The sequence below is a fragment of the Anoplopoma fimbria genome, chromosome 8, assembly GCF_027596085.1.
Source record: "Anoplopoma fimbria isolate UVic2021 breed Golden Eagle Sablefish chromosome 8, Afim_UVic_2022, whole genome shotgun sequence".
Lineage (NCBI taxonomy): Eukaryota > Metazoa > Chordata > Actinopteri > Perciformes > Anoplopomatidae > Anoplopoma > Anoplopoma fimbria.
Window position 1 is genome coordinate 18,553,375 of NC_072456.1, and position 13,785 is coordinate 18,567,159.

Genomic DNA, 13,785 nt, shown 5'->3' on the forward strand with positions numbered 1-13,785 from the left:
TATTCCTCTGAAGAAACAGCATGGGAACAGATAGCGGTAAATACTTAAAGCTCTGCATCTTATAGAGAAGGATTAACAGATGAGTTGGTGCGTCAGTCGGGTGTATAAAACTCCACTTATTTTTCAGATAACTTTGGGGCTTTTTTCTTAATTGATTTAGTTGGAAAGCTCTAAAATCACACCAAACATCTTTCAAAAAACCCTTCATTTAGGCTTTTAACTCTACATGTACTGTAGCAGTATCACCACACAAAAGTATCACATTACAATGATTAATCAAAGGTTTCTTCTCAATTATCAGCACATGGTGACATTTCTGAGTTCTCTCATCTCATACAATGCTGCAGGGAGAGAAATGACTCACTCTTTGCACAAAAAAACCCTCCTCCGATACATGTCAACTGTCACTCACCACAAGCCCCAATCAGGTAAAAATGGTGAACAATAGCCAACAAATCTTCTTATCCTGAGTTCACATCCAGTCCACGACCTCTAATGGATGATGACCCCCTCTTCTCTCTGCCCAGTTTAACGCACTCAGTGTTCCCTTTGCTCTATTCCAACAAACCAAAAATGCCTGAAGTGCAACCACATGTAAAACCAGTACCTCTCTTGTAGGACCATCTCTTCATCAAGAGTTTGGAGAAGGAGGGCCACGAGTTGTTAAGAGAAGACTCCGCCATTCGAGCAGCTCAGTGGGGAGGCCAGCTGGAACTGGAGTTCTCTCACACTGGAGCTCTGGCACCCAGCGAGAGGAAGAGAGAGAGAGCAGGAGGGGCGAGGAGGGGCGGAGGGAGGGGTGTTGAGAAAGAGAGGGAGAGAGAGAGTCCAAAGCAAGGAATAGGGAACTGCTGGTTGGGGATTACCTCTCTAAATACTCTAGTGAAGACAGGAAAAGAACAAGAAAGCCCCCTCAAAGAAGGTGACAGTGGGAAGAGAAAAGGAGGCGTGAAAGTGTTTTGGTTTGGATATGATGAGTTTTTATAATTCTTCATGATACAGTGTAAGACACTCCAAGAAAGGTTTTAATAATAAAACACAAATCATACAGGTTGTAAATACCTGTTTATCTCCTAGTATCTGATAAAAAGTCAAGGCAGATCTTCACTGTGTAGACATTTTCTAAGATGATTGTTGGATGACAAGAGAGGAAGTCAGAAATGGGTGTTGGGGTATAACAGGAGTGAGCAAGGGGGTAGTAAATTGAGCTAATGTGTATGTTAATAGTCTAAGAGCTTGATTAACACTCAGAAATAATTTGAATGCCTCAAAAAAGTATATTTTACTGTTCCAGGCCAGTTTAAAGATGTTTTAGAGAAATAAGGCAGAAACAGAAAAAGAGAAGGAAGTCTACGCAATAATGTATAGGGCAATGATGCATCCATTTTTTTTTCTTAGTCTGAGTCACAGTGGCACAAACAAACACATCTTCTGGGAAGAAGTAAAAGCAAGTGAGGTATTTTTAAAAAGCTAAAAGAAATTGTGAAGAGGAACGAATACCATACAGAAGAGAGAGGAGAGTGTCTCTAACTGCTGCAGCTACTAGATACAGAGCCTGACAATGGTTGCAACCAATGGGCTTCTTAATTTGCGCAAGTGTAAGTACGGATGAATGTCAAGTTCAGCTCAGTGCACATCAAGTGGAAAAGTCTTCTTACTTTCCCACAGACAGAGGAGGCAGAACAAAACACTGGCACAGAGAAGGCCAGTAGAAACGCACTAAAACAGAACCCTACTGCAGATAAAATACTTCACATTTTCAAACAATGCATAGACAAACACATGTAAGGAACTGAGCCCACATTTGCATATCTCTGTTTTGAAACTCAAAACTCGTAAAAAGTTAAAAATAAACTCTACTTACATTTGATGATAGGTACCAGATGGAAGCGTGGTACTTCTCTCTGTTCACCTAAACAAGGCAGAAGAGAGGAGAAGAGATGGTTTAAAGTCCCTCAGGTCTGACAGGGTTCTTCGTGAATGTCGGGTTGCTCACCCACTGACTGCAGAGAGACAGCAGCCAGCCACAGGATCTCAACCCCGCTTCCTCTTTTTCTCATTCTGTGCAGCTGAGAACTTAGCGAATGGCCCACACTTACAGTTTCACACATTGCTGCAACTTTCAAATGTGTCATGACAGATTATGCATGCGATGGTAGTACAGAACTATTGCACAGGTGCAAGTTGTGAAGTCTTGTGTTGAAGAAGAGGGACCTATTGACAATAAACCTTTGTTCTGACATCACAGACTCTTAAACACATTTCATTGTGACAAATAGATTAAGCAAAACTAAAACTAAAGGTGATGCACTCATGATTCAGTGCACACATATCCACCCATCATTGAGTTGTAGCGTTATCTCATGACTTTCATTAGTCCAATCTTTACTCTTGCGTTGTGCATGTGCATGTTTTGCAGCTTTTACGCTCCCCCGTGAACAGCCCTGAGAAAACTGGGTTAGGAGGAACTAGCTGCGTTTGTAGTGGTTTCAGTCCGAGCATAACTTCATCACAACCGCGCCTCAATGCACAGTGTACCACTGCTCGTCATCTTTCACTGAGACCTCTGTGTGTGAATGAACACGGAGCCTCACATGAATTAGCTGCCAGGCCTGAGGTGGTTTTCCCCCCGCAATACAATTCACAAGCAGTGAGGAGAGTATGAGCTGACAATACATGAAGAGAGAAGGTTTAAAAGGTGTAGTAGGATTATAGAACTACAGCACAATAAAATCGTCAGACATTCTGCGATAAATAAAACTGATATCTCAATATTACATTGTGATTATAACTGAAACGTTTGAGGTTTATGTGTTGTTTTCATTCTTTCTTTTGAAATTGCAACCTAAGGTAAGATAATTAAAATGGAAGGGAGCAGGTTGAAATAGGAAAATGTTGGCAAAGGAGTGGTGTGATCTGATCATTTAGGCAGCAAGAGGTATGTGGATGAACTTGTTGGTGAGTGTGTGGACAAAAAAGCCGGAAAAGAACATGAATTACAAACACCAAAAGTGAAGCTAAGTGTATGACAAGTAACGGAAAGAGTATTCCTTTACTTGAGTAGAAGTAGAAATACCAAAGTTTCAAAATAATCCATTTGTAGGATATTGTAAGGATGTGCAGTGGTCTAAACATGTGTCTTGTCAGAAACCATTTCACCACTACAAACGCAGCAACCATTTCATACAAAAACATCTGTAATAGGTATCATATTTGTGACACAGGAAATGCTTTTTGGGTGACATGCTACTGATGTTAGAAGCATTTAAATGCTGTAGTTGGTCTAGGTGGAGATAACTATTAGGTTAGGTAGTTTTATGTAAAGCAATACATCATATTCATAAGGTCATCTTATACATAAAATTGCATGTTTGTGGTATATATAATATAATCAGTAGCTATCAAACAAATGTAGTGGAGTAAAACTATAAAGAAGCATAAAATGGAAATACTAAAGTACCTCAAAATTGTACACAAGAACTTGTAAACATCTACTTTGTTGCTTTCTTCCAGAGCTTTCAACTTCAACAGCGCCTCAGTCTTATGGTCGTATATCTCAAATGTAAAAAGTGAGAATTTTCTGGCTTCCTGCCTCAGTCCATAGTTAAAAAAAACCGAGAAGAGACATATTCTCCAATAATTTTATTCATAATTTTAATATAAACAGTTAATTGTTGAATAATTTACACACAGCAAGATTTTTATTTTCATATCATTGCAACATTTTCTGTACATGTCACTACTTGGCTCTCCTTTGAAAACATAGAAAAAATAAATTGTCAAGCGTTCATTTAGTCATGGCACATTTTTGATCCTGTACAATATGCATGTATTTCTGACTGTGTGTGTGTCTGTGTGTGTGTGTGTGTGTGTTCAATATGTTGATATCTGTGATACATAAAGATAATGGCACATTTGGATCCAGTGTGAGGGATGAAGCGATCTCTGTGGGTTGCGGGTTTGGTTGGTTTTTTTTGGACTGTACATACACACATATACCTGCTGTCTGCATACGCACCGATGTCTCAACATAACGTATACACAACATATCCCAAAAATTAATACATCAGCATATTCATCGGCAATAAATGACATTAATAAAGAGGTATCCTGCAAGACTACACACAGCATTCTGGGGACCACCTATGTGCACTGAGGAGAGAAAGACTTGAAGGACACAGAAAGGGAGGAGGAGGAGGAGGAGGAGGAGGAGCAGCAGCGATCAAAGACAAAGAAAGCCGTGGTAAAGACTTCAACAGAGGACGACACAGACACAAATCCATTGATTTAAACAACGTACAGCACAGGGAACAGGATAGAGATAAATAGAAGGTATTGGTGTGTAAACTGGAGCAGACCACTGGACCGACAGATGACTCTTAAAAACTAAAGAAGAAGCTGCTTTTCCTCAGATTTGTCACCACACCTGCAACGCCCCCCCGACAGTCTACCTTTAAACAACGGCGGTTCTCTCCCTGATCAATAACACAAATATGAACAGTTCATCACAACACTACTGAAAGACAGTACTTAATTCATTCATAGCTGAAGGTGTTTCAACCTTTATGCTGAGCCTCCTCAAAGGGAATAGTTTGGTATTTTGGGAAATACGGGTGTTGCCTTACTGGCAGAGAGCTAGATTCTCTCATATCTGTACCTTACATAAAGGCTACTGCTAGCCTGTGTTAGCTTAGCTTAGCACAGAGGGGGAACAGCTAGCCTGACTCTGGTTAACGATTGGAAAATCTGCCTTCCAACACATCTAAAGCTCATTAATTAACACATCATGTCTTGTTTTGTAAATCCTAACAAAGGAAGTTGCTGCTCCCAGCAAAGAATAGGTCCAAAACGCAACACCAGCCCGACCTAAAATGTAAATTGACGTTTTTACGCTTCACTGTTTTTACAAATATATAATGTTAATTGTTAATAATAATTTTCTTACTGTTAAACAGAGTCAAGCTAAGCTAATTCACGAATGCTATCAATGTTCTCATTAAACTCTCGTCGAGAAGGCATATTTGGTATTTCCCAAAATGCCAAAGTATTACTTTAACACCTCCAGCTTTACAGTCTAAACTTAAAGATGCATGGTTGTTGAACCATCAGTTTTCCTTTTTTTTTTCTCTTTTTATTTTGTTTAGCTTATTCAGGATTTTATCACTCATGTTTCCTCTTCTTCAAAAGGATGTGCAGTGGTCTTTTCCAGTTTTTCACATACAAAAAAACAAAAACACATTTGCAAACTAAAACACACGTCTTGTCAGAAACAATTTCATACAACAACATCTGTGATACGTGACATATTGGTGACACAAGAAAAGGCTTTATGGGTGACATGCTACTGTGGCTTGGTGGGGTGGTTGAAATGCATGACAACATTCAGAAACATGCATTGGATTAAGAGCAGGGTTCGCTGTGAAACGTTTCAGGCCACGTACTGTTTATGTCTTGTTACACAGGGGTAAGCCCTCAGACTGGAGTTGTGCTGCTCCTGTTTAATACATTGACAGACTTGACTCTGCTTTTCTGTGTAGTGGGTTGTGTCATGAAAAGAAAAACACAAATCTTTCTTTTTAAAATTTAGAAAAAAAGTTATATACACATTGATAACCATGTTAAATTCATAATGTACAAGAGTAGTAAAAGTTTACAGTCAGAAAAAAGTAATTGTATTTGCCCTCCATACTTTGGCTAAAAAAAATAGAAATCAACATCTCTAAAATGTAATACTTTTTTCTTTTCTTTAAAACAAAACAATAATACATACAATGCTTTGTTCTCACCCTGCGCTGTGTTACTAGCATGCTCTGTCCACCCACCTTTTAGGTCATCAGAGTTCAACAAAACAAACCTAAACTTCCCTAAAAATCAAGTGCTTTCATTTTCGGGGGGCCGAGGGGATCTGCTGCTATTTACAGTTGAGAGCTTATTTATCCGTTTTTGTTTTTTTTTAAATCATGGAACACCAAAATGCATTTCAAATGGAGATACCCAAATGGTGATGCAATCACTTGTTGCTAATCATGGGTTTCCGCATGTTGTTTGGGGCCTTGCTGTAAAAACACACTGATGACAAGAAGCAAAATCAGTAGGCATCAAACTATCCGCTGATAAAGACGATTCTTTTTCCATGCACAAAGCAAGCTAGATCTTAGCAGAGTAGAGACACAAGGTCAACTGTCAGAAAATTTCAAATTACAGTATTTTCCCACCAAGCAGTGAGAATATTTCCTCTGCAGTTACAACTAAAGAACACAGAATGCATAAAAAACATTATTCCTGTGTTTTCATTTCATGTTTGGAGGTGGAAAATCCTCTTTAGTGACAAGTGGAGACACATTTCTGCTCTGAGGGGAGTGGAATGGGTCGGGAGGTCAGGCGGGCCGTTAGTCTGAGCAAGGCACTATGGGTCGCGGCCCTGTTTGCTTTGCCACCCCTGACCTGCAATGCTCCCATCCAACTGCTAGAGGGCAGTCCAGACCACATCACGTCAGAGAAAAGAGGAAGATTCCTGATTATCTTCAAAGGGGCAGAAGGTTTTCAGATTCATGAAAAGGGTGTTTGGGTTTTTGTTGTTGAAAACTTGTCCTTGGAGTTATCATCTCCATTTCGCTTTTTTTGCAAGGATGCTGTGAACTTGCGCTTCAGAGCAGATAAAAGGTAGGTAGGTAGCTCTTCTTCCTCCTCGTCCTCTTTATCCTCCAACCACAAAGCATCATGCCGCCTCCCTGAGACGAAAAGTTACAATCTAGATTTCATGTCTGTTAATAGTTCTTATGGCACACAGGATTGTCCCAGTCCAGCTCTTTTTTCCTTTGCAGAGGGGGGAGGGGAAGTCGTCCTCTTTAAAACTTTTTAACCAGCCCAGACAGTCAGTGTCCTGATCAGCCAAAACAGACCCAATCCATGGCATTGACAGAAAATAAAAGTTTATCTCTTGATATTCACAGTAGAAAAAATATACATACGAAACGAAAAATCAGCACAGAGAAACAGACAAATAAACCGACGAGGACTGGAGGAGACCTGGGATTTGAACGCTAACTGTTTTGACCACAAAGAGGTGGATTTGACAGACTGATAAAGAAGAGTATCAGACAACAGGGTAGTCTAGATGTGTTTTTAAAAAAGCATGAGGGTCCAGGGCTGAGCTCGGTTAGGTGATCACAGATATGCATTCAGAGCCGAGAGACTCATGTTAATGTCACATCCCCAGAAACCACTACAGCCTCTCCAACATACAGTCCAGAGGATTGGTGAAAGCCGAAAAGGCAAATATACAAAATAAATCCACATTGCTTCTTCCAGCGCCAAGGGAAGCCTCTTCTGAGTAACTTTATCATTTTCACTGTTGCTACAGTTTATAGACTGTCCATTAAGACAATTTACTGCCTTATGTTCCACATTTGATAAGTGATCTGGGTGAAAATCTACAAGGGGAGGCATAATAGTTGTATATATCTTTTATGCTTATCCCTCAAATCCAAAATCAAGACATTTAAAAACAGAGAAGGGCCAAAGCATCCCAACAACATCCGCATACCCAGGTCAGTGACAGCTTCCCCCGGCACACAGGACGAGAAAACAGAGAAAACAAGAAGGGGGAGGAGTTTAATACACCACAAAGAGAAAGGAATTCATCAGCAGTGTTGGTAATGTACGATAAAGTGATATTATTTGAAATGATCGGAGATTGAGAGACTGACGGGGGTGATTTAGGCTCTTTAGACTGATTCCTCCATATGCACTGAGGTAGACTCTGGCCAAACACAAAGACGACGACAATTACTTACTTACTTAATAACTAACTAACTAACTAACTAACTAGCACTCCTGCTGCTCATCATCAGCTACTCCACCTGTACAATAACAAACTAGGCTTTTACATCGCTCCACTCTCAAACACCTTTAAAAATGCTCGACTAAAAAGCTAACTGTGTTCTTCTTATACAATGACAATGATTATAATAAAATAAATATCTGGTATTTCAAAGATATGGGCACCATCTTAATTAAAAATTGCATATGCATATGCATGTGAACACCACCACAAGATAAGCAACCTAGGTCGAGGTGGAGACGAGAGCCATGTCCCACTTCCATATTACATACTAATTCTAACTGGGTTTTGAGAATGTAGTGTATACAAAGATGTACTAAATGCTAATTTAAGATAAGAATTTAGTATTACTATGTAGTGTGGAACTGCGACACAGCTGAGGTCCACCGTTTTTCTGTCATGTACGCAAAACTGGCGGGCATCAGATTTTTTTTTTTAATAGATCTTTTTTTTCTGCTTTTATACTCCAAACTACATCACAGATTATTTACAAAGTACAAAAGCCCAAGATTGTAACTCCTCAGAATAATTAGCTAAAATCTACATCGTCACCTCGGGCGCCTATGAGTGCACGTCAGCACAGAATCTGGCCAATCCACAGTGTCACCGCTAAAGCACTAGGTGAACATTAGTGTTCAGACCTTACGCAGGCAACAAGCTAAAACGAATAATACAAAATTTTAAAAATAAAACTGCCCCAAAGACTTCTACTTCTCTTCCAGCAAAAGAACAAAGTTGTAACCCCCTAAAAACACAAATGTTAATGCAGCTTTGATTTCTCCGCCTCTCCTGCCTGAAATACAGAGAGAGCACAGAGGCCTGTGTGTGTGTGTGTGTGTGTGTGTGTGTGTGTGTGTGTCTGTGTGTGTGTCACTAGCCGATATAACTAGCCTGGACGTGGCTCTGGGTTTGAGAAGGCACTGGTAAAATATGGAGGCAGCTTCTCTGCTTTCTCTGACTCTTGATTCTGTGGGTTCTCATTGTTGACAGAAAGCTGCCAACACTTTGGCTGTACTATAAGTGCTGAATGCTGTCTCGGCTAGATTGGCAACCACACTGGTCGATGTGTCTAGAAAAAAAGAAAAAGTGAGCTGACTATCACCTCCCACATCATCGACTGCTGCGGTTAGAGAGTGAGAGAGGAGCGATTATGGAGGATATGCTGTGAAACTTTTGACGGCCTTTGGGCTCCAAAATAAAAGTCATAGTGAATTAATGATCTTAATGACGGATTCGGCAAACTCATTTTTCTGCAGCTCTGAGAAAGGGTACGGATGACAGGAATGTTTTTGATTCCAGGCAGGAGGGACAAACTTCAGATATTTGATTATTAAGTAGAAAAAGTCTTTCACGTGTGTGCACTGAATCTGATGGGGTGTGGTGATGGTATCAGCTTTGCCAACAGACAGGCATGGGGGGGGGGAGGAGGAGGAGGGGGGACAACGAGGGAACGAGCCGTTCCAACTAAATCCTGGAATGTCAGACCTGAGTGAAATAGCTGCTGCACACCGTGTCCTGACGGCCCGACTGCATGTGATAGCAGAGAGAATAATAGGATTAACGATCACTCACACACTCCCTCTTTCTCTCTCTCGGGGAGATAGAGAGACTGCTCCCCCCCCCCCCCCCCCCCCCCCTCCACTACCTGCTGTGGACTCTGAACACAGCTGGAACTTTCCGTATTTCTCTCCAGCCCCCTCGACCACAAAACGTGGAAATTTCCAATAGCCTGATTTTTTAGCAGCGAGTTCAGCAGCCAATTGGAAGCCTCAGGAAGACTGAGGTGGGAGAGCGTGCAGGAGTGTGTGTGTGTGTGTGTGTGTGTGTGTGGTGCAGAGCAAAAACTGAACGACAACGTGAGGGGAACATAACGTGTGAATTTAATAGAAACTTCCATCTAACCCTGAGGTCCTGAACTGATCCAGATCTCAGGTGAGATGGGAAGGGAATGCTACTGCTCTCTGATTTTAAAATAATGAGGGCGTTTAATGCTGGTCATAGAACAGACAGAGAGATAGAAAAAAAAAAAAAAAAAAAAAAAAAGGGCCTCATTGTTTCTCTTCACCTGCATTTGGCTGAGAGCTGGTGTTAATCCCCCCCACCCTGCCCTGATCCGAGCAGCACCCAGACCAGTTAAACTGAAAAGCCATCACTGTTACGCCAACACAAGGATGTACAATCACCGGGAAAAGGACGAGCTCTGCACACTCTCTGACCTCTAACTGACAGTTAACGACGACCTGGACAACCAGAACAATCACGTGAAAGACATGATAAACCTGTGATAACAAACACATAAAGACTTCAGCTCCAGCGTGATCCGACCAGAGAGACACAGCAGACACAGAGACAAACAAACGTCAGGTGCACTTCCACCTAGAAAGACCTCATACTCCTTTTATAAAGCTTATTTTTTTTGGTTATTTCGTATTTTTTTTCCCGTTGCTGTAGTAAAGTTTCCTCCTCAGCTGTCAGAGGAAACAAGGTTTTTAAATAAACCAAAATGATGCAGTGAGTTGACAATATTTCGTGGGCCTTCTCCTTTCCCCATCCACGCGAACAGAGTACTGAAGAGGGACTGGAGGCCTAAGACACAGAGAGCACTGATGGTAGATTAGTGTGATTTCTTGGGCTATAAAAATAAGAAAATAAAAAAACCCAGAAAGAAAAAACCTGGCAAAACAAAATACTAGCAAAGCTTCTGATGAAAATATTACAAATATGAACTATTTACAAAAACATCAATATGCCATATATTATATATGAAATACTGGTTCATCAAAACCAGTATTCCATATATACTATATATATTATATATATTTATATATTTATATACCCACTAAAATATATCAAAGCAGCAGCTATTGGTCAGTCTGAGGAACTCTTTTGTCAAATTCTTAACTGTTTAAATATCCTTCAGCCATATAGTGAGGACACAGAAATAAAACTGAGAAAGAGAAAAGAGGAAAAGAGAAGAGAAAATAACAATATAAGTAAATAAATTAAAACTTTTCACCAAACACCCGATGGATCTGTGTGTCGTTTGGAATTCTGTAGAACCAAAACAAAAAGGAAGGAAAAAAAAAAGAAAACATTCCTCTAGGAATAGATGTTTGTTCTAGGATCAAGTCTTTGAAAGTCATCCCACTGTTCCAAACTGATTAAGTCATTGTTCAAAGGGAAATTAGTACAAGCGCTGATAGACACTTCTCTTTGTTTATAGGCCACATACAAAAAGGCCACTATCTGAGTAACAAGATTTCACTTTAGAGAAAAAAGAAAAAAAAAACGAAGCACAGAAGTGTGGAAATGCAGATTGTTGGGTAGAAAGGAGGGACAAGTCTGGAGGAGTATGAGCGTAAGCAGCCTTCTTGGTTGTCTAAGGTTTGTTGTGTTCACAGTTTTGTTTTTTTCTCTGTTTCCATCACGAGGAGTCCTGGAAACGTGGCAATAGTGAAAAACAATAGATAAGTAAAATGGTAATAAAAAGTCTGATGTGTTGTTGAGGAAGTAAAAAAAAAAAAAAAAAAAAGTTACACCATGTTTGCATCCCTTGCTTGCCTGTGTGCGGCAGCCATGAGAAAGAAAATAAAAAGTCCTGAGATCTGTTTCTGTTTTGAAGGGTTTCTCCAAGAATACGAAAACCATTAGAAAATGATGAAAGGAACTTGAAAAGATACAGAAAAAAATGGACTGGAAGAGAAAGAAGGATTAAGGGAAGGTTTACAAGTTCTTTTAGGAAACAGGAGATGTTAGGAAGGGCTGGATCTGGGCAACGATAAGATTCGTCCGTTTTTCTTGCCACCGTTCATGTGTGTGTAGGGGACATGCTCCTCATAGTTCCCCCTGAGGGCCTGCGAGGGCCCGCTGTCCCTGCCTAAGCTCTCCTCTCTGTGAGAGTATGAAGATGGGTCCAGTGGGATGCTCTCCATGTTGTCCAGGTCCAGGTCATACTCCTCTGTCTCTGGGACTTTGTTCTCCTCGCTGTAGAAGAAGGAACACTCCTGGAAAGACGGGTGCAGTTCCGCCCGCAGCATCTCGATGATCTCGTGGAACAGCGGCCGCATCTTGGGGTTGTACTGCCAACACATCTGCATGAGGCTGTGCCTGGAGAAGTGAGAGAAAAGCATATCAAGCTTTAACCCTTTAAAGAATACCCCAGAACTCTATTACACTAAATCTTAGTTATTTATTCATTCAATTAAGAACTCAACTCCCTCGGGCACAATCAAAAATAGAAGTACAGTATAGGAGAATTACTCAGAGGCAAAATTTTCCCATGGCACACAATCAGCTCCATGTGAAAAAATGTGTACCTTTTGATGCGCCATTAAGGTATAAAGACATTTGTGAACATTCAAACCCACATTAAGGCCCATGCAGCAGTGAGCAGTAGGACACTACTCCAGATTTACTATTTTACACAATATTTGGGTGTTCTGATGCAAGAGGTTTAAAATAAATGTTTTTTCACATGTTCAAAGTGTGTATCAGTCTTAAAAAATACCTTAAAATGCTTGTAGAGATCCTAAATCTGAGATAATGTGTGACATTATCCAGACAAGATACAGTTAAAGGATCAGGACAGCAAAGGTGTCCCAATGAGCCTGCGTGTCTGTTTTTACTCACATCCTCTCGGGGCAGTTGTCGGGCCGGTCCAGGTATCCTCCATCCATGACAAACTTTAGAACCTGTTCGTTGGATAAACCCTGGTAAGGCTGCTCTGCTAGCGTACTGATCTCCCACAGCACGACGCCAAACGACCTGCACACACACACACACACACACACACACACACACACACACACACACACATACAAGCACATGTGATCAAAAGGCACCGGCAATGTAATCAGGATTGCAAAGACAGCACAACGACTGCAGAACTGTGACTCACCAGCAGTCAGAGTGGGCAGTGAAGACTCCGTCCTTCAGAGACTCCGGAGCCATCCACCTGACAGGAAGCAGGCCCTTACCTCCCTTACGGTAGTAGTCAGTCTCATAGATGTCTCGGGTCATACCAAAGTCTACGGGAAAGAGAGGGAAAGAAAGAGGGAGAGATTTGTGATTCAACTCAACCACGACACACTACTAAATGAGATGAACTGCAATAGCAATATGAACAACAAGGAAAACAAAACAAAAACACAAGCAACAGTACCTCCAATCTTGACGGTAAAGTCTTCTGCCACCATGCAGTTTCTGGCTGCCAGGTCTCTGTGGACAAACTTCTTGGCGTTGAGGTAGGCCATGCCATCCGCAATTTCTGCAGCCATCTGGATCATCTCCTTCAGCGTAGGTGGTGAACGCCCTGTGGGGTTGTGCTAGAAAAACACGCAAAAATACAGTTACAAAGTCAGTCGGTGATGTGTTTAAAATATGAGAAAACAAAGCGTCCTTTAGCTGTATCGATCTCCACCTCAGGAGATGGGATTGACTGTGTTGCATACCTCAGAGTCCGGCCTGAGACAACGCAGGTAGCTCTTCAGGTCACCGTGGGTCATCAGCTCCATCACGACCAGGGTGGGCTGACCTTTGGACACCACGCCTAACAGACGTACCTACATAGAGAAAAATAAAGAGAAACACACATGTGAACTTATATATTCACACTTCCTTTGACTGACTAGGGACAGTATTAAAAACTGAATAACAAAAAGGCCTAAGCGAGCACCTCATCCCTTGTTGAGAGGTAATGGTATTTTATATCTAATGAATCCCTTCAAAATTCAAAGAGTTTTGTTACTTTAGATATGAAAAAAGTCAAAATAGAGGTAAAAGTTTCAGATTTAACCTGTTAGATTTTAGCATTTCAGTGCTTTACTTCAGTGCGGGTTAGGTGTCATTAATGATTTTACTTTTAAGCGAAACATTCCTGCTGTTAACCAGACTGACAAAATTAATACATTTTTAAAATGTTACTATTTTGACAACTCTCTCTT

At 40.9% G+C, this 13,785-nt stretch overlaps 2 protein-coding genes across 4 annotated transcripts in view; both read right to left on the bottom strand.

Annotated features, from left to right (window-relative positions):
- LOC129094191 (rho guanine nucleotide exchange factor 18-like) overlaps positions 1 to 683 on the bottom strand; it is a 41,112-nt gene extending 40,429 nt beyond the window's left edge. For all 3 annotated transcript variants that reach the window (XM_054602265.1, XM_054602266.1, XM_054602264.1), the window contains exon 1: positions 608 to 683. In XM_054602265.1, the coding sequence (XP_054458240.1) occupies positions 608 to 683 (76 nt within the window). The remainder of the gene's footprint in view (positions 1 to 607) is intronic.
- Positions 684 to 11,351: 10,668 nt separating this feature from the next.
- insrb (insulin receptor b) overlaps positions 11,352 to 13,785 on the bottom strand; it is a 72,153-nt gene continuing 69,719 nt past the window's right edge. Inside the window, exons 19-23 of the mRNA XM_054602274.1 lie at positions 13,294 to 13,404; positions 13,005 to 13,167; positions 12,741 to 12,870; positions 12,473 to 12,607; positions 11,352 to 11,950 (exon numbers count right to left, since the gene is read on the bottom strand). Of these exons, the coding sequence (XP_054458249.1) occupies positions 11,596 to 11,950; positions 12,473 to 12,607; positions 12,741 to 12,870; positions 13,005 to 13,167; positions 13,294 to 13,404 (894 nt within the window). The 3' untranslated portion in view covers positions 11,352 to 11,595. The remainder of the gene's footprint in view (positions 11,951 to 12,472; positions 12,608 to 12,740; positions 12,871 to 13,004; positions 13,168 to 13,293; positions 13,405 to 13,785) is intronic.